The sequence below is a fragment of the Vigna unguiculata genome, chromosome 9, assembly GCF_037176805.1.
Source record: "Vigna unguiculata cultivar grain cowpea cultivar isolate G323 ecotype 2 chromosome 9, ASM3717680v1, whole genome shotgun sequence".
In the NCBI taxonomy this organism is placed as follows: Eukaryota; Viridiplantae; Streptophyta; class Magnoliopsida; order Fabales; family Fabaceae; genus Vigna; species Vigna unguiculata.
Genome location: NC_140800.1, coordinates 36,615,295 through 36,639,746, shown reverse-complemented (window position 1 = coordinate 36,639,746; position 24,452 = coordinate 36,615,295). Strand labels below are relative to the sequence as shown.

Here is a 24,452-nt window from a genome sequence, read left to right as displayed (position 1 = left end):
CTGAGAGAAAATTTGAGTTTTGGGAGTGTTGTATTGTGTTGTGTGGAAGAGAAGAAGCATGGTAGTGGGAAGTGCTTTCGGAGCGTTTGCAGTAGCAAGGCCATCGCCACTTTTGTTGTTTAGAGGACGAAAGGCTTTCAAATTCAGACCTCTCTCGTCTTCATCTTCTTCTGCCGAACCTTCTAGAAAGCTCGTTCTCTACTCGAAACCCGGTTGCTGTTTGTGCGATGGTCTTAAAGAGAAGCTTCACGCTGCATTCTTACTCCCCGGTCCCGATTCACTTAACGACGTTGATTTGCAGGCATATGTCTTCCTCTCACGTTGGTTGTTTTATGGGTGACTATGAGTACGAGGTTTTTTATTTGATGTTTTCTTTTGTTCTCTCAGATAAGGGATATAACCAGCAATCCCGTGTGGGAAAATGCCTATCAATATGAGATACCCGTGTTGGCTAAGGTGCTTTCCGATGGCACAGAGGTTTGTTCCGTTACGCACACTACTCTTCTTCATTCTTAGGGCACTCATTGATGATTATAAAGCTCTTTAATTCAACATAGTGGGGGCTACTACTCGCATTGATGTGGGTGGAACTAGAAAATTTTAGGTGGGAATGAAAATTGAAAGGGTGGGACTTGCTTTAAAAAATTAGGCTTAAAAGTGGTTGTTTTGGGACAATTTCTGCCCCGAAGACCTAGGTTATTGCATCTGATTTTCATTGGTGAAGACTTACAAGGTAGGCAGTGCCTAATTTCTCTGAATTGTGATTTAGCAGGGACGCCTGTTTCTCTGTAGAAGTGTGTGTCCCCCGCTAGTTAGTTATTCCTTGGTGTTCATGATGTCTTTAAGTAGTTAAAGTTTGATGCCTGTATTTGTATGCAAACCTGCAATCAGTAGTAGGACAAAGAATTTTCCTGGTGATTTGAATAGCATCTTTGACTGGCTGATTTCTCTTGCAGTTTTTTCCAATAATACTAAATACAAACACTATGAAACCACTCCTACTTTTTGGTTTTATTAAGTCCTGAATTACTTGACTCTTGGAAGATTTTTATCTCCTTCAAGTATTTGTATTCCCTATTTGCAAACCTACCACAATTGGTTTTTGAATTTGATACCACAATTATTCATCCTTGCTTTCCCCAACATAACATGCAGCCGTCTAGTTTGGAGTCAGCTTATTGTTGACCACTATTGACGATCTTCTGACTTTTCATCTGAGTCTTCGTTGTTCCAATTTGTGTTGTTCCAATTTGTTAGCATCGTTGCTTGGCTCCCTATTAAGCCCATTTCCCCTCTAATTTTCACTATTATGTCATGGTTTTGTTATAGTACTTAGTTTGCCAGTTTTGCCTTTCCAGTCGGATTTCTCCTCTTCACTGTATTGGTGTTTGTACATTATTCGAACCTTAACTGTTGGATAATCGGCTGTTACATTGATACTTTGTCTGTATTTTGTTTAACATTTAGATTTAGATGTAATTTATTGCACGTGGTGATTATAGTACCGAGTACCTAGGGTGTTACCATTGGCTATTGTGCAGGTAGATACTGAACTGTAGGCATATGAAATATATTTGATATAACACCAACAAGAACTCAACTAAAGCCTAAACAAATAGGACATAGAGACGTGATATATCTGTGTATATATTTGTATATATATAACATATGAATAGCATGAAAAAAAAATCTAAATTAATGATTAAGATTTATATTTTCATCTTAAAACAAGATGTTAAGTTCTTTGATTCCTCACCAAAGTAGTAAGAGATACCATTGTTGAAAAGAAAAATAAGAGTGTTAGCAACACTCGTTTTAAGACTCTTTTATAATTGTCTAGAATTTATTTGAAACTACAAATTCTAGTGAGTCTCACATTTAAATAAGGAGAGAGACTCTCCAAAATGAGAAATGAGACTCTCCAAAATTTATGATTTTCAATTAATTTCAACCAATGGTAGATTGAATGTTGGAGGGTGTTGCTAACATTCCTCAAAGAAAAGTCCGAAGAAACTACTTGCTAATCTTAATCTATCTAAGCCTTTCCCTTTCCTTCTTAATCATCATCCTTGTTGAAAACACAACTTGTAACTTTGGTTCATCAAGGGAAAAATTAATAACTTAAAAAATTCCATTATCATCTAGTGATTCAAACCATCTTGTTTAGTGAGCCGTGTTTTAATATTATGTTGAAGGTATTGTTGGAATTTATTGAAAGGAGACAGATTTCCATGAACCTATACTTGATTCTTTGCTTTATGAGATGTCATATTTCTTTTGATAAAATAATTGAAAGAGCGAGTAATCCAATGTCTTTCACAACATGAAGTTTAGTGGCAACCTCTTGAATTATTGGTGCTTGAGCACTATGAAGTTGTCACCAAAATTTTGCATCCATTTGAACTCCATCTCTCAAAGAGTCATCAACAAGTTTTCTCTTCCAAGTCAACAAAGCACTTTCGGAACCATTTTGTTCTTTGAAGAGTAACTTCTATATCTCAATGGGAGGGAAATCTATTTAATCATTCACATAAAAAGATATGGAACTTATTTTTGAAAGGACAAAATGGTTCAATTGGTACTTTGTTAATGTGGATGTAAGGAGACATGTTAATGTGGAATGTGTAAACTTTTCTCAAGGCAGATAAGACTTTGTTAATGTTGACTTTGGGATATAGATGTCAAATAGGTGTGCAAAGCTTAATGACTAAATCATGGTGTGCATGCACCTATATTTTAAAAGTTTGTCTTTAAAACTGTTTGGACAACCATGTTCATGTGAATGAAATTAGAGCAAAGTACTCTTTCATCTTATCAAAAGAAATAAGATGGCTTGGAAAAGATTTAGATTTTGTTTATAGTAATTCTCGTTTTCTTTCAAGAACTTCCCACAATACCATCGAGAGAAAACTAAAATATGAGACATTGAACAAGATAAATTTGGATCAATTGATGACAAAGGAATCCTTGAAGTATGCTAATTTAACCTTGAAGTTATATATTTTTTTTGTATTTTTTTTCAATGATGGAATCTTTGTAAGTTTTTTTGGTGAGATGATTTATTCAAGAATTTAACAGCTTCTTTTAAGATGAATATGTAAGAATCTTAATCATCCATTTGGATTTCTCTCATGTTGATCACATTATATATATATTTTAGACTTTAGTTGTGTCTTGATGTTGGTACTTCATTGTTAATTATTCTTGAAGTTACAAATATGGTACCGAGCCTTCAACATTGGAGTCATGCAGGTAAGAGTAGCTTAGGATCCGTTATAAAAGCACCATAACATATTTTATTTATTCCAGTTTCAAAATATAGATGTCTTGTTTTTAGTTTATTTTCTAGCATGCCAAAGTCCTTTTCAAGTCCCTTGTAGACCTCCACGGCAATTGATAGGATAAAACCTAGCCAATTATGTCATTCATTTTGTATCATCCATAAAAGTGTTTTTTCTAGATTTTTATGCGGGTTTAAATTGGCTTAGGGTTGAACAAGATGGTGTTTCTAAGTCACAAGGTGTTGTACTGCTTGTAACTTATTCATGTCCAAAGCTAATTCAAAGTGTTAAGAAAAATGAACTTTAAGTCTAACTCAACCTCACAAAATCAGCTTGCAAGGTGAGGTTTGCACCCTCCTTATATACTATGAAATTGTCTTATCTGTAGTCGATGTGTATCTGTAGTCGATGTGAGACTTCCAACACACCCCCTCACGTTGAGGTATGTACATTTCACGGGACTAGAAATTAATGGGTGGTCTGTTAGCGGCCCGATAGCGGGTGGAACAAAATGTCCAAGAAATCTCGTTAGGATAGGCTTTTTAAATAATGACTCTGATACCATGTTAGAAGTGAGTTTTAAGCCTAATTCAACTCCACAAAACCGACTTGTAAGATGAGATTTGCATCTCATTTATATAGTATGAAATTGTCTTGTCTCTAGTCAACGTGAGACTTCCAACACAAAGCATTTTGATTCACTTGATTTTAGATTTGGATACACTTGATTTTAGGACCTTTTGAATTCATGGAAAAAAAAATTATGGTTAAAGAATTCAGTACAAAAATATGCGCAACACGATCAATCAAAGTTGTGCAGACCTAATCTGTTACATTTTATTAATGACACCCGTATTCTCATGTCATAAAGATTAAATCGGTTGTAAGGTCTTTTTTGGTCCATAATTTCCTTTGTAAGGTTGTGTCGTGTTTGATTGCCTTAGGTTAGATGGGCCAACATGGAGAAAGATTTCTCTCTGTTTTGGTTTTCAGAGAGATCCATCACACACATCAATTTCTGCGTTGTCTTTTCAAAATATGTCTGGTGATCATTCGTTCAGCCCAACCTAAAATGTTTCCCAACTGAACTAGGACAATTATCTTTGGTGAAGGAAACCAGTTCATTAAAAGTTTTTTAGTCCTACTAGTTTCTGATTTTATGGTCCAACTCCAACTATAGAGATGGAATGATTCTGTCTGAGTAAATTTTGTACTGTCTTCCAGGTGGCTTTACCGCGATTGTCCCCACGTCTAGGAGTGGAGCTCGTCCATAAGAAGATAGCGGCTTCTCTGAAACAACAATAAAGGTGTCTCAGTTTTTGTTTTGTAACTCTTACGTTTACCATTTAAAAACCATTTTTTGTAAATTATATTTGCTGTTTTCCATTATTCTTTTAAGTTTTCTGTGAAGTATCGTGTATGAATAAATCAAATACATAAAGCCGCTTCTGATGTGGGAAGTTGCACAAACATATATTCACTGACACCGAAAAAGTTCCGTACATATTAAAAATTAGAGGAAAGTTTAATTTATTTTTCCTACGTCTCTGAAACACTATATAACAATGATCTTTCTTAGGGTTTGAAGTTCTGTTCACTTATTATTCCTGCGTCTAATCCTAATCATGGAAGAGTGCATGTTTTCCTGCATGCGTATATAGTTGCAGTAGCTGTGTATGCATATTTTAAAAATAGACTATATATATTTTCTGTCATTTAATCATAGCATTGTGTGTAAGTATTGTTTATTATTACAATAACTACTTAAAAATCACTACAACGATAGTTTGAGACTGATTGTATAAAGGTATACATGGTCATCTAACGCTTTTTTTGGTCCACTTTTCATTGTGCTTATATACGTAACCTGTTAGCAACCGTTTCGTCCCTTGAAAAATTCTGTCTTACAGCATTAAAATAGAACAATAAATATAGAAATGAAATAACTGCAGAATATCGAATGGAGGTAATTTAATTATGCTGGTGTAAGAATAGCAGTGTATGTGTTGGTATCAGATGCAGAATATGTACACAGGGGCTTGTAGAACGTTGTTGTATTTTAGACAATAAAAGTCTTCGTCATGATTATTAAAATGTTCCACTTGAATTGCAGAATGTGCATGGCTTCTGTATTGTTCCTCTTTCTTGCTTTTCATGCTTCACTTCTTATATTACTACCTGATTGTTTAATAATAAAAAAATTAATAATATTACTAAATAATAACAATAACAATAATAAGTTTTACATCAAAGACAATTTGATCATCTTACAATCTCATTTACCAAAATAATTTTTTTATCATTCACATCAACAAAATTCTTCGTAAACTTTCACAATTCTTTTTTATTGTCTTACATTTCTCATACTATTTTTTCTTTATCCAAACACTGTGTAACTTTTATTTTTTACCTTAAATCTTTAACTTCCTCAAATCTATCATTCCATACAAGAACATAAATATAAGTTTGGTCTTTGGTCTAGAGATACTTCTTAGTCAGTCTTAGAACAAGTACAAGAGATGGATTATATTTGACTTTGGATATTGGACTTCAAGTCTACTTAAGATAAAAAAACCTTAATTTTATTTTATCTTATTTAATAAAACCTTCTATCCTACTACTTTTAAATGATAAGGTGGATAATAATTGTTTAAAAGTCTATAAATGTACATTTACACCATCATTATACGATAGAGATATATATTAAATTTGTCTAACTTAAACCTTTTTTTCTCAGCTTCGTCAGAATGACATTATAAAAAAAAATTGTGATTAATTTTTTTTTTTATGAAATAGTAATTTTATTTTTGTAAAATTTAAATTCAAAAATTTGTTTGTAAAATTCATTGTTAAAGAAAGTAAATTTATTTTTTAATTCCTGAAAAATAGTGTTTTCTATTTATTTTAATCTATATAAAAAATCTGTTTATTTTTTATTATAGAATTGAAAATCACTACGTTCAATTTATGTGACACTTCAAATGTGAAACAAGTGACTAATTGGCCATTTCCAACCACGTCTATGATATATTATCAATATTTGTCATTTTAAAATCATATTATACGTAGAATAAACTTCATTTATTTATCTTAAAATGGATATTAAAGACAAAACGTAGTAATTCAAAATGTTGAAGAAAAAATATTTTATATGAATAGAAGCTAAAATTCTCTTATTTTATAAATACTAAAAATAATGATTACTAATCATACCATATGAGGAAAAAATAATAAAGAATTAATCATGACACACACTCATAGATTAAAAACATATTTAAAAACTGTATTAAGTATTATCACAAGTACCCTAAAAAATAAGACTTTCCATGTAAATCTCTAAAGTTTTTAAGATCAAATTATTTTATATACGTTAGGTACATGTTATATGTAATCATAGTGCGCATGTAATGTAACGTGTGAAGCGTTGTTTTAAAATTTCTTTTTATCTCTCGATTAAGAAGATGAAACCATCCAATAACAACACAAAATTAAAAATTGTAACTTTAACAGTAAAAAAATAAAAATTCAAATGATCATCAGTTGTTTGAGAATGCAATGGAGTTATCTTTCGTTGCTCCAAGGGTTTTATCTTGTTTGATTCTCTCTCTTAAACCCTAAAACAAAGGGTTGGTTGGTTCGTGAGTGTATTGTTGATTTTGATTGATGATTATGAAGAAGAGAGAGTTGAACCATCTTCTCTCTCGTTCTCTGCATTTTTTACACCCAAAACAACACTGCTCCAATTCCTCACACCACCCTCTCCCAGGTCTTCTTCCCTCCGACGATGAAACTTCTTCGAACGATTCTTCCCTCCAGTTGTCGCAACACTACGCATTCCTCCGCAACTCTTTGCTCAATTCCTCCACCCACTCCGGTGACTCCTCTAACGACGCCGTATCCATGTCCAACGCAATCAGAAACGGGTTTGGCTCCGAAACCCAAAATTTCTTGAGGCAATTTCGGGGTAAGCTAAGCGAGTCTCTGGTTGTTGAGGTGATGAATCTCGTTAAACACCCTGAGCTGTGCGTCGAGTTTTTTCTGTGGGCGAGTCGTCAAATCGGTTACACCCACACTCCTGTGGTGTACAATACACTGATTGAGTTACTGTGTTGCAATGACGTTAATGAAAGAGTGTCCGACATGTTTTTGATGCAAATTAGGGATGACGATAGGGTGCTGCTTCGGAAGTTGCTCAATTTTCTCATTCAAAAGTGTTGCAGGAATGGGATGTGGAATGTGGCGTTGGAAGAGTTGGGGAGGCTTAAGGATTTCGGGTTCAAGGCTTCTCCTACCACTTATAATGCTTTGATTCAGGTTTTTCTTCGGGCTGATAAGTTAGATACTGCTTACTTGGTTCAGAAAGAGATGTCCAACTCTGGGTTTTTCATGGATGGATATACTCTCAGTTGCTTTGCCTATTCTCTCTGCAAAGCGGGGAGGTGTGGGGATGCGCTGAGTTTGATTGAGAAGGAGGAGTTTGTGCCTGACACAGTTTTTTATAATAGGATGCTTTCCGGGTTGTGCGAAGCTTCGCGTTTTGAAGAAGCTATGCAAATCTTGGATCGAATGCGGTTGAATTCCTGCATTCCCAATGTTGTCACATATAGAATTTTGGTTTCTGGTTGTTTGAGGAAAGGGCAGCTGGGCAGGTGTAAGAGAATTCTTAGCATGATGATGACAGAAGGCTGTTATCCTAATCGGGAGATGTTTAATTCTCTTGTACATGCTTATTGTAAATCCAGGGATTACTCTTATGCCTATAAGTTGTTTAGGAAAATGGATAACTGTGGGTGCCAGCCCAGCTATCTGCTTTATAATATATTCATTGGTAGTATATGCAGCAACGAGGAGCTGCCCGACTCAGATTTGCTGGAATTGGCTGAAAAGGCTTACAGTGAAATGTTAGATTCAGGGGTGGTGTTAAATAAGGTAAATGTCAGCAATTTTGCACGGTGTCTTTGTAGAGCTGGAAAGTTTGATAAAGCCTTTAAGATTATATGTGAAATGATGAGCAAGGGTTTCATTCCTGATGATACTACATATTCTAAAGTGATTGGTTTTCTTTGTGATGCCTCCAAGGTAGAGAAGGCTTTTTTGTTGTTTGAAGAAATGAAAAAGAATGGCATTGTTCCCAGTGTTTATACTTATACTATTTTAATTGATAGCTTTTGCAAAGCTGGTCTTATTCAACAGGCTCAGAAGTGGTTTGATGAAATGTTGAGAGACGGATGCATTCCGAATGTAGTGACTTACACTGCTCTTATTCATGCATATCTGAAAGCAAGAAAGGTGCTTGATGCAAATAAACTATTTCAGATGATGTTGGTGGAAGGTTGCAAGCCTAATGTTGTTACGTATACAGCTTTAATTGATGGTCATTGTAAGGCTGGGCAGATTGATAAAGCTTGCCAGATCTATGCCAGAATGCAAGGTGACATGGAATGCTCTGACATGGACATGTATTTTAAGCTAGATAACAATGACCGTGAAACACCAAATATTATTACATATGGGGCTTTGGTGGATGGTTTATGCAAAGCAAACAGGGTTAAAGAAGCCCGTGAATTATTGGATACCATGTCTATTAATGGTTGTGAACCTAACCAAATAGTGTATGATGCTCTCATAGATGGGTTTTGCAAGACTGGAGAGCTTGAAAGTGCACGGGAGGTGTTTGTAAAGATGTCAGAGCGTGGATATAGTCCGAATTTATACACTTACAGTTCTTTAATTAATAGTCTGTTTAAAGAGAAACGATTGGATCTTGTTTTGAAAGTGTTATCCAAGATGTTAGAAAATTCTTGCACTCCAAATGTTGTTATTTACACAGAGATGATTGATGGCCTCTGTAAAGTTGGAAAGACGGATGAAGCATACAAGCTCATGCTTAAAATGGAAGAAGTGGGTTGTTATCCAAATGTCGTAACTTATACTGCAATGATTGATGGCTTGGGGAAATTGGGAAAAATTGAACAGTGTCTTGAGCTATATACTCGTATGTGCTCAAAGGGCTGTGCACCAAACTTTATAACCTATAGGGTCTTGATAAATCATTGTTGTTCTGCTGGTGTTCTTGATGAAGCACACAGACTTCTAGATGAAATGACACAAACGTATTGGCCAAGGCATTTGTCAAGTTACCGTAAAATTATTGAGGGCTTTAATCGAGAGTTTGTAATCTCAATTGGGCTTTTAGATGAGCTGAATGAGAATGAATCAGCACCAGTGGAGTCTTTATACAGAATTTTGGTTGATAGCTTTATCAAGGCTGGAAGATTGGAAGTTGCGCTGAGTCTACTTGAGGAGATTTCATCATCTCCAAGCCTTGCAATTGCCAACAAATATTTATATACTTCCTTAATTGAGAGTCTGTCCCTTGCTAATAAGGTTGATAAGGCTTTTGAGCTTTATGCAAGCATGACAAATAAGAGTGTTGTTCCAGAGCTTAGCACATTTGTCTACCTCATCAAAGGCCTTACCAGGGTTGGTAGGTGGCAAGAAGCTCTACAATTATCAGACAGCATATGCCAAATGGTTTGTTGCACTTGCTCTAATTTTGTGAAGTACAAAGCAACACAAGGATAAACTTTCCATGACATTTTGCCGAATTATTTTAAACATGTTAACATTAAGTGCTTCCTTTATGCATTTAGTGGTAAAAGTGTTCGTCAAACTTGCCATGACATTCCTTACAAAACCGCACTGTTAATCTACTAGATCTTTAAGTTATTATTTATGCATGTTTATTCTGATCCTTTTTTCTCTGCATTTTCTTTTGACATTGCAGGATATTTGCTGGCTTCATGAAGAGATAACCGTTGTGGATTAAATTTCTGATGTACAGAACTGCAGATTGAATGCGAGTTATGTAACTGAAAGAAAATGAATACAGGTAGGATACAAGAAATGGTTAATCTGGTAAGTGGTTGCTGTTTCATAATCCCTAATATCTTATGACGCCTTTCATTTATTATTCATCTTCGACTGCAGATGTGGGTTTTTGTGGAAACATGGGCTTTTGAAGAAATCACGTTCTTTGTCCTCATGTCGTTACATCATGCCAGAGGTAATGATTTGATGATCTATGATCAAACATACTATTAAATGCCAAGGTATATAAAAGTTAAATGTCTATCCTTGATATCTTTTGGAGCAAATTACTTCTCAATAATGTTTTTGTTATATGGTACTATTCTATGAAGAGAGAGAAATTATATCAAGTGTGGCATACTTGCATTATATAACCAATAAACTGAGATTGATATAATGATTTTTTAATACAATAAGCTGTCTGGCCTTTTTTGCAACGAATGGATATGTTCACCTACATAAAAAAAGGTTTTTCCTCCAATCATTTGTAAACAGAGGTTCATTGGTGGTTTCTAGGATCTATTTGTGGTCAGTCATTTGCATGCCAGATTCATTTCTGACACATGAATAGACCAATCTTTTTTGCTATTTGTTTAGGGTTTAATTTTTGGAGTTTTTGCTGTTTTAACATTTCCTAAATTGGGAATTATGTAAAATCTGAGTACCGAGGAATAGCAAGTCATTTTTTATTTTTGTTACAATAGCCATTCATGTGCTATTATATTAGCAAGTATACTTAATATTTTTTGTTTTCTTTGTCAAACTAGTTATGTTCTTGGTTCAGTTGTTAAAACTGGTAAATTTAAAGTGAAAGTCATCTGCACTTCTTATATTTATTCTCTGGTTTTGAAGTTCAGAGACAAATAATCATCTGGTTTTTATTATGAAGTAGCTTGGGAGCTAAGCAGCTTTTAGGGGATATTTTTGAGGAGCAAGGAGTTTGGGAAATATATCCTTGGTCCAATTCATTATGCTATTTATTTGAGAGACTGGCCATTAGAAGGAATGCCAAATGGTCTGATTTTTTACAGACTATGGTGGTGTCTATAGGTGGGACTTTCATGGGTCAGAGTCCACATTCTTTTTGCAAGCCGTGGTGCCTTTAGGTTGGTTGATTTGGTAGTCATGGGTGGGTCTCCACTCACTATGTAGATCTCTCCGGACCTCACAATGGGGCGGTTTCCATGCACCAAACTTCTTTTGTTTGGTGGTGAATGTAAATAGATTACAGTACCGGGGTTCTTAATTAGAAAGCATCGTGTTTGTTGCTATTGTTTCATTTCCTTTCGGCAGACTAATGACGATTTCTAATCCTCCCTTTTGGTCCCCTCAACGAATAAGTTATTGAAGCAAGTGAAAACAAAACAATTCAGAACAGGATCAGATGCGATGTTCTTCACTTCGGAATTTTTCTAATGCTCAGAAGCTTCCCTGAAAGCTTGAGGCGAAGGAAATGACATCATGATTTCTTTACAAGGGAGTGCTCAATCTCAGTTCGGAATGTCTAATCATTCCCTCCCAGATATATGTTTTTTGGGTCTTTCACCATTTAAAGGAGCTAATTGATTTACTTCTAGAACTACTACGGCAAATGATGTTATCATTAGTTGAGAATTAGCTGATCTTGTGTAAGTACTACCATTGTAATTCATTATGTATAAAAATATACATGAGGAGTATCCTACTGAATGCATCATATTCTATCTTATGTCTCTTTGTCTCCCTAGATTAATTTCTTTTCTTTTTCTGTTTAGCTCGACTTAGGGAATGTTACATTGATGAGTCTCAGATTTGATACACTTTTATAAGCTAATTGCTTTTCTTTGGGCTATGTTTTGTTTCTAAATTCTTAGTTTTAATTCAGTTTTGATTTTTCATGTAAAAATAGAAGAATTTCTGAAAATGTGTTGGTAGAGCAGTTTAAGTAGCTTTTTAGTTCAATTTGCAATTTTGTAGTATTTTAGTCCTTTTGAAAGAATAAAATTCAGATTGTGCTCATTTTCAAAGTAGGGAGTGATTATTCTAGCTTCTATTTTCAGTGCAGTATTTGTTTCAGCCTCTTGTGCAATTAATTGGAGGTGTGACTAATTGGATTTTTAAGTTCGGTGCAGTGAATTATGGTGCAGCTTAAATCTAGTACAGTTTGGAGGCAATGATTGAAGGAAGTTTGGTCAGCTTGTTGGACCAGTTTTGCAACCTGTGACAACCTGTTTGGAAATCAATTGGACAGCTGAACCAAGATGGAGTGACCTTTTGCTGGCTGTTATTGACTGCTTCAGAAGCTGAAACAAAGCTAGAGAAACCTGCATGCGTCAGTCGAATGATTTCAATCTGAAGCTGCAACTGAAAATGCCTGAGAGCTTTCAACCTGTTGGATCAGAGAAGTTAACTTGCTGCAGCCAGTTGAGTTTTAACTGGACAAAACAAAATAGTTCACAGTAACCCGAGACAGCCAGTAAAACTGCAGTTGAAGCTTTGAAGATGGAATGGTCACTTGACCTGTTTTACCCGTTACTTGAGTTATTTGTAAATATAGTTAGGATTAGTTTTAGATCAGTTTTGGCAATCATTAGATTTCTGACTAATCATTTTCCAGTTTCATTTTCATTTTAGACTATATAAAGGTTTGACTGGCTATTCAGAAACTTGTTTACAATATTGTGTACAATAGTAAGTAGTAGTAGGTTGTTAATAGTTCTAAGTAGTTTAGAAGTTCTGAGGAGCAGCGGCTGCACTCTTGTGGTGCGTTCCAACTTCTCCCTCGTCTTGCTGTTCCAAGTTCTGCAATCAATAAAATTCCAGATTTTTCTTTCTTTCTCCATTCTCCATTTTCTGTATTTTTTTTTTTTTTACATTGTAATCACTGTTCTTCAACTCACATCACTGTTTTCATAATGTTTCTAACCTTTCATGGAAGAATCTGAATTAGGAAAAGTAAACATTGATCATGTTCATGCATTTTTGTTCTTGCATCCTCTTTAGACTCAAATTGTGAATGCGTTTGAGTTCTAATTGAACTAAAGGATTTTCATAATCTAGGAAGTTCGGATTTGAACCTCTTAGCAGTGAAGATCGAAGATGCTATGATTATGATTGAGTTTATGAAGTACTAAATTAGATTCTCCAAGTTTTCCTGTTCTTCTAAATACTGTTTTCAACTCAACACTGTTTTCTTAATCATTTTTTTATTACGAATCATGTTTCCAATCTCTAAACCAAATAACATTTCAGAATCTTGCAATTAAAGAGGTAGTTAAGTCACTTTAGTTTAGTTAGGTAATATAGTTAGTTATGTTCAAGGTTGTCAAACTTGATAAGTAACCTGAACTTACGTAAATTCGTGGAAGCTCTATGACTAGCTATGATGCACATATACGATACGTGTATCGGATACGATACGTATCTGATACTTTGATACCTTTATTTTCAAAAAATAATAAGATACGATACTAATAGATACATGATATATGAAAATTGAAAATTGTACAATAATTCTTACAAACATAATAAATATATGAGTGTTAATGTGTGAATCCAAATTTCCTAATCAAAGGCCAATTATTTTGGTAGCCAAAATCTGATACTTAAAGTTAGTGACCAATTTAAAAATCAATTCATAATTGAAACTATTTTAATTATCAATTTAGAGACTAATTATAATTTTTTGGAACTATTTTAGTTGTCAATTTGGTCATTATATAGTAACTTATAATTTTTTTCACTAAAATTGGTCACTATTTAAAGATTTTATTGTAGTATACTACGACTTTATGAATTAGATACTTCATTGATAAGAATATCGTAATTTGAAGTATCGATGCATCATAGGTGACGAGTTTACTTTCAATGAATTTCTTTTTTAATTCAAATATTACGATAAAATAATAAAGCATAATAGACGAGAATGTAATTGAAATACTGTTAATTGAATTTGATCAATTATCAAACATACTTAATTAATCCCTAATTTTAATTTTCAATTACAAAATTAAAAAACATATTATATAGTTATTAAATAATTAAAAATAATTCTTAATTAAAATCCTTATTTTTTCTATACAAAATTCCATTAAAAGAATCGATTATACATAATATAATATATATTATATTACCTTCCTTTCTTAAAAGGCTGCAATACAGCACCACAATAAAATTCTCTTCCTCCTAGTCGGTGCAACTTCCTCTCCTAAATACCGCAGCACAATAACGGAGACGCAAACGAGCGGCAAGGAGGCCAAGAACGAACACAAGCGGATGCAGAAGTAAAACCCTATACTAGGTGAGTTTTCTTCAGTTACTCACATCAAACGACTATGGTGACTGCCGTTTTTGGGTTTGAAAAACTTCTCTTCGAACTTGTCAACTCTGTACCAAACTTGCGAGTTTGAACGAGTTCATCGATTTTATTCCTTAGTCTACCGAGTTCACACTAAAAATGAGTTTTTTTCGGAGTTAATTCGAAAGCTACGAGTAAAAAAGGAAACTCGTAGTTAACTTGCGAGTGTGATAACCAGCACACTCAGCATGGACCGAATGATAACATGTGCATTTGATTCAAAAATTACATGTAAATTCAGTTTATTCCAGATTTAGTAGTTAGGTTTTTCAGTTTTAACTGTTTTTCCCCAATTTAGAATTATGGTTCTGCATTTGTTCTTACGTTTAGTTCTCTGTTCCAGATTTCTATTCACATATTTCTAGACTATTCAGCATTTCTAATTCTGTTCAGTTTCAATTCATGTTGCTTAATTTTGATTTTGATCATCTGACTAAGTCTAGCTTAGTTCATAATTATTGTTTTTATGGTTCAGTGCTGGCTTTACATCGAGTTCCTTATTTTTGTTTGCTTAATTCAGTATTGTACCCATTTTCATGTTTGATTTCTCATTTCAAATTGTGTACTGCTGTTTCAATTGAGTTTCAATCATTTTAACTCAGTTTCACATTTCCATCTCATAATGCTTAGTTCATTTTCCGGTTGCATATGCTTTCCACTGCTTTAGCACTAGTTTGCATTTTGGTTTTGTCCCTTTGGTTTGATTCTGCCGTTTTAGTTTATTTTCTAGTTTTAGATTTAGTTTTTACATTTTTCCTTTGATATAATTTCGTTCCAGTCACTATAGCCTGTTTCATTAGTGTGGTTCCCTTGAGCATTTCATAGAACACCTTTCAGCATATGTATTTTCACATAGACATTTCATCAAACATTTTCGTTTCTCACTGTTTTGCGCTATAATTCATTGTTTTCAGTGCTGTAACTTATTTCAATTCATTGTTTAGTCCTTCTTTTGGTTTAATTACATGAATTTCATCCTTTTAATCCATTTTTACTTGCAATCCACTCTTGCCTTTGTTTCTTTAGTTCATTCACTGCCATACCTTTTTGTTCATTTTTTTAGTCCAGTTTTCTGTACTTTTCTTCATATTTCATTTGCATTTGTAGTTTCAATATTCATTTGCATTTATTTGTTTTAATATTCTCCCAACTCACGCATTTCATTCATGGTTAAAGCCACACAAATGTCTACTTGAGTTAGATTTCTTAGATTAATACTTGGTTGAACCACTACATTAGGAGGAAAATTAAGATTTTTTTTAATGCGACTTGAGGTTTAACATACATTATAAAATATATTTTTTATTGATGAAAGAGTTTATCAAATTTAATTATGTCATATGTAGATGGATGGAAATTGTAGTAATGAATCATGTGATAAATGAGACAAATTCACGACATCATTTTTTACAATCGTATGACCACGGGCCTTTGAATTCTTAATAAAATTTACTTTTGGTATAAAAGTAATGGATGTCTATTTGAGTTGTTAACATTTTATGTTATTTAAATGGTTTGTATTAATTATTGTAATTATTGAGATATATCATTTGGGTTGTTTTTTTATCTATAAATAAGAATTTTCTCTCTCTCTCTCTCGGTAATGATGCACATAAAAGCACACTGAAAAAATATTCTCTATTCCTTTCTTCTTCTCTGTTATTAGTTTTATTTTATAACAACTTTCGATTACTAATAGAGTACTTATTTGTAGAACGGTCAAAACGGATAACCTGACTCGGTTTGGCCCATCATTGGTTGGCCACTTAGTGATCCAACCTGACCCGATTCACTTATTAGTGAATCAAAAAAAATTCAAACTCGATCCAACCCATTACAGGTTGGTGGACTAAATGGGTTAGTTCATTCACTCACTTAATTAAAAAAAATACAATTTTTTTCTCCCGTCTAAAAACAACTAAATTATAATTATGATTAATATTTAAATAAACTTCAATAGAATCCAAATACAATCCAAAAGGATGTTAAACTTCAAATACAAATCAAAATTACAAAAATACAAATTATCAATGTATTGGCTAAAAAAAATAACTTAAATCGACTCAAATGCAAAGTTCAATATAATAAAAAACACTTGTGTGACCCTTTATTTGCGGGTTGGTTCACCAACCCGGCTTACCACTGATTCAACCCGAGTAAGTCGGATTCTAGGTGAGTTGGGTTAAAAATTAACTCGTACTGAATTTTGTAAAAAATTTTTAACTCAACCTGCTCGAATTTGTGGTGGGCTGAATTGGCTTGCGGGTTCTAATCCATTTTGTCAGTTCTACTTACGTGCTTAATGTTTATTTTATTGTTTTGGTCACTATGATTTTATTTTATTTTTTTATTTCATTTTTGAGACACTTGGACTGTGTATAAATGAATAAAATTGAAAATTTAAATGACTAGTCTTTAATGGTTAAATTATGTATTTGATCTCTATTTTTTATGGAAAATATCAATTTGATCTTTTTTTTTTATTAGTCTCATTTTGGTTTTTATTTAGAAAATTTGATGCAATGAAGTTCTATATTACTACCAATGTTAGAAAAGTGTCACGTGTTAGTTCACGATTTTTTTAAAACTTTTTTCTTTTTATTTTTTTTAAATTAAAATTTTTTCATATGTCAAAGTTAATGTTGTGTCACATGACAGTAATAATGGTCACATGTTAGTGTTGTCACTCTAGATGTCTCTATATTTTTATTTTGTCTCACTTTAATTCTAGCTTTTGAAAAAATTGAGCAATTCAGTCTCTTTCCAAATTGAAACTAAATTTAATTTTTTTATAAATGATATAATTTTTTTTATTAAATATTTTTAACAATATTAAGTTTAACCAAATTTATATTTTTGTTTATCAATTGCATCTCATAAAATAAACTTATCAACATTTTCAACTTATATTTTACATTAAGCTTTATTTGCATTGATATTCTATTATATTGTACTTAAATATTGTTTTTTATCTATATTTATAGTTCAAATAATTGTGTATTTTTAGATGTTAAAAATTTAATAATTTTTATATAGATGTTTGAGTTTGTTTAAAAATAATAATTATATAAATTCAAACATAAAATTTTATATTAATTTTATAACAATTTAAAACAAATAAATTTAAAATTTTAAAACAAATTTTAAATAAGTTTCAATGTGAAATATAAGTTAAATAGATTTAATCATATTAAAATATTTAATAAAAATATCAATTTAAATAAAATTATTCGTATAGTAGTTATGTAAAAATTAAATTTTATTTTAACTTGGAGAAGAATGAGATTGCACCATTGTAAAAGTATTATAACTTAATTGAAACAATAAAATTACAGAAACAAACTTGAGATAGATTATAACACTTGGTATGACATGTTGTACTGTCACCATGATGTCACATTACCATTTTTATATGACATGATGTCAATTTTGACACGTAACAATTTTTTTCATATTTTAAAAATAATTTAAAAAATGTAAAAGAAAAATCAAATTAACATGTAATATCTCTTTAATATTATTAGTACTAATTCAGATAAAGAACTTACATCAAAATTTTCAAACTAAAAACTAAATTGAAATAGATAAAGAAAAGACCAAATTAATATTTCTAAAAAAACACATAATTTAATCCTGTTAATATTGTTTCAAGAGACGTGAAAATATTTTACAAACTAAAAAAAATGTGTAAATATCATTTTAAGACAACCCGAAAAATGATTGGTACAATTTTCCTTATAAATGAAAACTTAACATTGATAAAAGCATATTAAATGTATTTCTAAATAATAATATGTATTTTACCAGAGAAAATAGCACTCGTGTTTATTCATGACATTTCGAATCAAATAAGTACGAAAAAATAAATCAACAGAAATTTTATAGTCAATGAAATAGATCAAATATGAAAGAATTGAAAAATTAATTAAAAAGTATCGTGAAGTCAGTAAAACAATTTTTTTCTCTCACTATTGTTGATTTTGAAAGATGCAAAAGATAAATAAAAGATTATAATAAAATAAATGAAATAAACAAAGATAAGCATAAAAAAATAATTATTAAAATAAGTCTATAATTTAAATATTATAATAGTGAACAATAATTTATTTTCTGCGTCAAATAATACTTTACTTTTTTTCCTCAACCAATGAAAATAATTTGATCTGCGCACGCTGCTTAAGTACAATAATTTAAATAATCTTCATCGTCACTTTCTGCTCTATTGTTATTCGCTTGGCGCCGCAAATTAAACGATTTTATTTCGTTGGGTTTCTCTTTCAGGTGCCACTCCGTTTCCTCCTTCCGCTCTTTAGTCATGTGATTTTCCCTATTCTGTTTGGTGTTTGCTGAATCGTAACCTGGTTTTAGCTTGCGTCTGCCTCTTCTTCTTCTTCTTCTTCTTCCTCTTTTTGTATGTTTTTCGTTGCAATTATGCATTCACGTCTGAGTTAGTCTATTGCTTGCTGCCTTCGTGTTTTGGTTTCGTTCTTTATGGATTCATCTTCTTCCGTTTCTCATATTGATTGCAGCAATTATTAATTATTATTTCCAGTTTAACTATTACTCGTGTATATGTTTACATGCTCGCTTCTTTGATTGCCCTCTTTCTCCTTTTGAAATTGATCTAATTGATGTTTTTCGTACTTTTAGGATCCATGGATTTTAGACATGGAGCTCACAAGTTTTCTCGGTGTATTGTTACTGTAAGTCTTCACGACTTCATATCCTTCAGCCCAATCTTCCATCAGTACTGCAACTCTCTGCACACTATGTTTCAAAGAAATATTTTTCTTGCACCCGCTATTAAATTCGTATATAATCAAAGTTAGGTGTTCAATTTTTCTTAATTACTAAAATAGCTAAATTGTTCAATCTTTTTTTAGGCATATAGGAATACTAATTTTAATTTTGAAAAGCTTTTTTCTGCTGTAGTTGCAATAGCAAGAATACTTAATAATATTCTGTGAGATATCTATGTCATGTTAATGTTTTTTAGTAGAAACAAAATATTCATTCAATTTAATAACCAGTTATTGTTATTAACTTGAATTCTATAGTTAAAAGTTGTTTAGAGACCCTGTGATGTTTCAGTTAATTCTTTGAATTTCAATCACTTTATTTCTTTCAAATATCATGCTGTCATAGACACATCTTTAACTCCTGTAGAGATTGACCAATACAAGAGAAAAACTACTGAATACCAAATATCATGCTGTCATAGACACATCTCCAAGCGCAGTAATCCAAGCACTGAATAAAAAATAGATCAATACAAGAGAAAAATGACAACTATCTAGATCCTGAATCAACAGATGTGTAGACCGTAAGAAACTGGTAATCTACATCTAAAGGTGTCTACAAAACTGGTAATATTAAATCAATAAATTACTTATTCTATAAGATAAACAAGTTATGCTTATTATATTTTCCAACATAAGTCGATTCTGTTAACAGAGTCCACGCACGCTAGTGTAGAAAGATTCCAATCTAAATACATGTTGTTGCGCATCTTTGATCTATGTATTGTTGAACACAATGATATTTAACGTAAATGGTTAGTCAATGCAACTGAGCATATCCTTTTCCATTCAACCTAAAATTTAAGTCCATTCATTGTGGGTTTTAAGGCTTCTACAGATTGCAGATCTCTGGCTTGGACTGCTATGGTACTTTCTGCAAATAATTGTCAGCGCATGGTATTCCATAGTAGTCGTGGGTAATTTGTTGGAGAGCTACTTCATCTCTCTTGGAGTACTAGAGAAATACAAGTCTCTTCATTCAGAAAAGGTTCAGTACCTTGCCATTGTCATAGAAAGTGAAGAAGCTTGTCAGATTTCCGAAGTTGTTAAACTGTTGAAGTGGCTGGACTCTATTGGTGTGAAGAATGTGTGCCTCTATGACATGAATGGTATGAAAGGTTTGGAGAACCAGTGATTGTAAAGTTTCTTTTACTCAGGCCATATAATAGTGTTTTCCCTGAACTCTTCATTCTAGGAGTATTGAAGAAGTCTAAGGAAACCATACTTCAAAATTTGAAGAATGCAAAATCCATTCAGGTACCATATAATTGTTTCCTTGCAGATTGATTCTTTGTTAATTTATTGAAAAGTTTGACTCCGGGTTATGATTTTAACCTGCATGTGACTGGTTTGTCTTATATTTTTCCCATGTTAATCAATTTGGATCCCACCCTTTCCTCATTTAATTTTGTTTGATTCTTCGACTTCTTTCTACTATTCAATTAGGTAACGGGGAAGGACATGTAACCAAACCTTTTTTCAGATTCTGGTAGATCATGCGTCCTAGATTAAATTGGTTTTACACATGAAATTTGTTGGGTACATCTGATCTCATTTCCGTTGTCTTTGGCTTAAAATGTTCATAGATGATGGGGCTTACTTGCAGTATTTGATTATTTTTGGTGCATTGTCTAAAAACTATTTATAAGAAGATGAAAGACACGATTCTGTGTATGTATTTTAAGTGGCTTTCTAATTGAGTCTTTACTTAATGCACATTCATGACATGGTGAAAATTAATGGAGACAAAAGCAAAGGGAAGGAAATGAACCCAGACAGTTATTATTTATTTTAGGTCCTTTGATGGTAGTTTAAGAATAGGAGTGACAGAAGTAGGCATGAAATAGTACCTTTGAACCCGCTAGAATATTTTCTCCAAAGACGAAGTGAGAAAGGAGAAAACAGACTATGTACATGAACCTTCTTTTTCTTTTTCTTCTTCCAGTAATAATAATAAAATTTATATTTTCTTCCTTTCCTCACTCATCTAAGCAAAAGAAGGGAAAGATGATCATTCTTATCATATGTTTTCTTTGTATTTTCCCTCTGCCTCCAAAAATTCCAAAAAATGCATTAGTATAAAATATGGATTATAAATGGCTCATTCAGCTGCTATTGCTGTCAAGGATGAATAGTAACGTTTGCTGCTACGTCACTTGTTTGATCTGATCTAGCATTAACTCAGTGCAGGAAGTTAGTCAAGTTGTTACACACCATGCTCATGATCACATGACTCTAGAGTTTCTTTCTTATGTGGACGGGAAGGAGGCAGTGGCGAAAGCAGCTAACTTGGTTTTTGTGGAGAACTTGAAACAGCATTCCTTGGGTGGAGAACTAGATGCCCAAATATCGTTAGAACCTCACTTGAATGAAGCATTGCAGATTGTCGGTATGTTTGCTTTCTAGACCTAGTAATAGTTTAAGAGTTGACTGCCTTATTCAGAAAGGTACCTATCATTATGATCAGGTAGCAAAGGCCCTGAGCCTGACCTTTTACTGGTTTATGGACCTGTGAGGACCCATCTTGGTTTTCCTGCATGGAGACTTCGCTACACAGAGATCGTGTAAGTTCTTTAGAGGAAACTATTATTTTTTATTATATCAGTGCAGTGATAAAATGTTTATTTTTTTCACAGAAAAAGCGGTAGTTATATTACGTTGCCGTTCTGTTCTGAATTAGTTATCAACTTGGAATAGTATGCTGATGATTTAACTGAAATAGAAGTCCTCGTAAATGAAATTAGTTTAAAACTCGAACTGAACTCCATAATTCTATTGCAGAGACATTATAACATTGAAAGTTTAACCTAAAGTTCCTTGCCATGCATAGCCTCTGCTCCGTAGGTGATGTGCGAACTTGTTTATAATTTTTGATGAATGCTGGCCATACAACTATACGTGAAAACTTAATATTAAAAGTTGGTGATCTCATGATCGCTTAAGAAAGCTATACACATTTAAAAAATTGAGAACCCACGGCTTCGAGTACAACACAACTTTTTTCAGAAGATTTGGATATTTAGGGACCTAAATGGCGAACCACAATGATAAAGAAAGACTGAAAAGTTCTATTTTCCATTTCTGTACAAATCTTCTAGAAAATAAGAAGAATTTTGTATTCAAAGAAAATTCAATAATAGGTAGTAAATAGCTCAGTACAAAACAAACATTCTACAGAATTCTAAAAGTAGTGACAATAGTAGGCGTTGGGCAAGACTTGGATCATGCTCACGCTGATTTATTTTTGACATGTTTTTTCTTTTTATGATTCTTTGGACTGAATTTTGTGTTTATTACAGACACATGGGATCATTGAAATTCATGACATATGGTTCCTTAATCAAAGCCATTTATAACTTCACGAGGGTGCACCAAAATTATGGTAAGTTTTCTCTTGTCAACCATTGTTTGATCCCAGTAAATTAGTAAATGTTCTGCGGTTATTTTTACCATTAACTCCATTTTACTGTTTGGATCTCCATTTGTAAATCATGAAAGATTAGCCTAAAACGCATCCCAGTTTTCAAGGAGAAATAAATACAAACAAATAGTACAGTATATTGGAAGATATCTCCGCACTTTTATGGATGATGTTGCATTTGTACTATGAGCGGAATTAGTATTAAATAAAGTTATGCATTGTCCATAGATCATTAAAATATTGTTTTCATGTCGTCATTCAGTTTTTTTTTTTTTTTTTTTTTTTTTTTTTTTTCTGGGATTGTAACAGGTAAGTAGAGAAGGAGTTAACTCAACAAGCACCTCAAAGCGTTGGCTTGAAGATTAGAAAAGTAGCTATCTATGACATCTTTGTGGGAAAAGTGCTTTCTCATGCTGCCGGAGAGATACCATTGCAAGTCATGGCGAGTAAAAAAAGGTCTGAGCAAACTAAGGTGTGATTTAATTTGATGCCACCACGGATACTATAATAGTGGATAATTCCTCACAGGTACATCAAAGTGAAGTGGATAATTTTGTTCATTAGACACGCAGTGCGTTTGATAAGTTATATACAATTTTGTCTAAGCATGATCTTAGTTTAACTGCATATAGAACGTGTAGTGATTAAGTTTATATTTTGACTGATGTATAATGTTTTAAATATAAATAAGAAATTATGATATAATTAATTACAAATCAATATAAACTATTAAGTTATGTGTTTTATAAGATAAAAATAGAAATCGAAGATAATGGTTTAATATATTTTTACTTCCAATAAAATTAGCAAATTTTTTATTTTGGTTATTATAGAAAAAATCTTCTTTTGTTTTCTGAAAGAGCCCCATAAGTATAGAGCACACTAATATTTGATAAGTAAAACTAAATTAACTCTAAAACAGGAAACATGCATGATATATACAGATATAGTATCATTCCAGCATTTACTACAAAACACTTTTCCAAAATGAATGCACCCTTTGGTTCAGAAATTCAAAACATGATGATAAAACTATACTACTATGTATATATGTAAACATTATAAAAGAGATTTAACATATAATTTTGGTATATTATTTCAAATAATAGGATACTATATATATACATATAAGGGTGCTATAATTCTTCATCTATTAAAGGAATGATAACTACACATATTTGCTCACAGAAGTAATAATATCTAAATTACAGTTGATACAATATTTGATTACATAATATTTGTTAATCAAATATTTGACATATTTCAACACCTTCACTCAAGTTGGTGCATAAATATGACATATTTCCAACTTGAATAGAAACTAGACTCATTAAATACTCAGGTTGACACTCCTTTAGTGAGAACATCAGCCAACTGCAATTCCGATTTTACAAAAGGAAAGGAAATTATTTCAACTTCAAGTTTCTCTTTGATGAGATGTCTATCAATCTCCACATGCTTTGTTCTTTCATGTTGCACCGGATTGTGAGCAATTGCTATAGCGGACGTATTATCACAGTACAAACTAATAGTTTCATTTTATTTAAAGTCCAAATCTGATAACACATTTTTAATCCACAAAAGTTCACATACACCTAGTTCCATGCCTTTGAATTCTGCTTCAACACTAGATCTTGCTTCCACAAGCTATTTTTTATTCCTCCAATTACAAGATTCCCTTCTACAAAAGTAAAGTATCTAGAGGTAAATCTTCTATCATCTTTTAAACCTGCCCAATCTACATC

The 24,452-nt window shown here is 32.5% G+C and overlaps 3 protein-coding genes across 13 annotated transcripts; all 3 read left to right on the top strand.

Moving 5' to 3' along the window:
* LOC114162162 (Thioredoxin superfamily protein) lies at window positions 1-4,814 on the top strand. The gene is made up of 3 exons (XM_028045957.2): window positions 1-301; window positions 388-477; window positions 4,506-4,814. Exons 1-3 carry the CDS (start codon window positions 59-61, stop codon window positions 4,584-4,586), a joined length of 414 nt encoding a protein of 137 aa, XP_027901758.1. The 5' UTR covers window positions 1-58; the 3' UTR covers window positions 4,587-4,814.
* A 2,000-nt stretch (window positions 4,815-6,814) lies between these two features.
* LOC114163803 (Tetratricopeptide repeat (TPR)-like superfamily protein) lies at window positions 6,815-12,972 on the top strand. 6 transcript variants are annotated; one of them, XM_028048134.2, is made up of 5 exons: window positions 6,816-9,815; window positions 10,069-10,173; window positions 10,272-10,347; window positions 11,044-11,779; window positions 12,263-12,972. In XM_028048134.2, exons 1-2 carry the CDS (start codon window positions 6,945-6,947, stop codon window positions 10,108-10,110), a joined length of 2,913 nt encoding a protein of 970 aa, XP_027903935.1. In that variant the 5' UTR covers window positions 6,816-6,944; the 3' UTR covers window positions 10,111-10,173; window positions 10,272-10,347; window positions 11,044-11,779; window positions 12,263-12,972. The 6 variants fall into 6 exon arrangements, with proteins under 6 accessions (XP_027903938.1, XP_085523037.1, XP_027903935.1 ...); XM_028048137.2 differs by lacking the exon at window positions 11,044-11,779 and having other exon boundaries at window positions 6,815-9,815; window positions 10,069-10,199; XM_085666911.1 differs by having other exon boundaries at window positions 6,815-9,815; window positions 10,069-10,199; window positions 11,044-12,972.
* A 1,309-nt stretch (window positions 12,973-14,281) lies between these two features.
* LEW1 (Undecaprenyl pyrophosphate synthetase family protein) lies at window positions 14,282-23,312 on the top strand. 6 transcript variants are annotated; one of them, XM_028048578.2, is made up of 8 exons: window positions 14,282-14,430; window positions 19,138-19,190; window positions 20,125-20,395; window positions 20,482-20,543; window positions 21,477-21,675; window positions 21,754-21,850; window positions 22,586-22,668; window positions 23,017-23,312. In XM_028048578.2, exons 2-8 carry the CDS (start codon window positions 19,143-19,145, stop codon window positions 23,022-23,024), a joined length of 768 nt encoding a protein of 255 aa, XP_027904379.1. In that variant the 5' UTR covers window positions 14,282-14,430; window positions 19,138-19,142; the 3' UTR covers window positions 23,025-23,312. The 6 variants fall into 6 exon arrangements, with proteins under 6 accessions (XP_027904379.1, XP_027904383.1, XP_027904384.1 ...); XM_028048582.2 differs by having other exon boundaries at window positions 20,115-20,395; XM_028048583.2 differs by lacking the exon at window positions 14,282-14,430 and adding an exon at window positions 18,654-18,768 and having other exon boundaries at window positions 20,115-20,395.
* Window positions 23,313-24,452: the final 1,140 nt, after the last annotated feature.

Bases quoted from the DNA above. Each gene is read 5' to 3' on its own strand.
- LEW1 (XM_028048578.2), top strand. From the start codon at position 19,143: ATGGATTTTAGACATGGAGCTCACAAGTTTTCTCGGTGTATTGTTACT. The intron at 20,396-20,481 runs GTATGAAAGGTT...TCTTCATTCTAG, and splicing joins GTGCCTCTATGACATGAATG to GAGTATTGAAGAAGTCTAAG. The intron at 21,851-22,585 runs GTAAGTTCTTTA...TGTTTATTACAG, and splicing joins CTTCGCTACACAGAGATCGT to ACACATGGGATCATTGAAAT.
- LOC114163803 (XM_028048137.2), top strand. From the start codon at position 6,945: ATGATTATGAAGAAGAGAGAGTTGAACCATCTTCTCTCTCGTTCTCTG. The intron at 9,816-10,068 runs GTTTGTTGCACT...TTGACATTGCAG, and splicing joins CAGACAGCATATGCCAAATG to GATATTTGCTGGCTTCATGA.
- LOC114162162 (XM_028045957.2), top strand. From the start codon at position 59: ATGGTAGTGGGAAGTGCTTTCGGAGCGTTTGCAGTAGCAAGGCCATCG. The intron at 302-387 runs GCATATGTCTTC...TTGTTCTCTCAG, and splicing joins TTAACGACGTTGATTTGCAG to ATAAGGGATATAACCAGCAA. The intron at 478-4,505 runs GTTTGTTCCGTT...ACTGTCTTCCAG, and splicing joins TGCTTTCCGATGGCACAGAG to GTGGCTTTACCGCGATTGTC.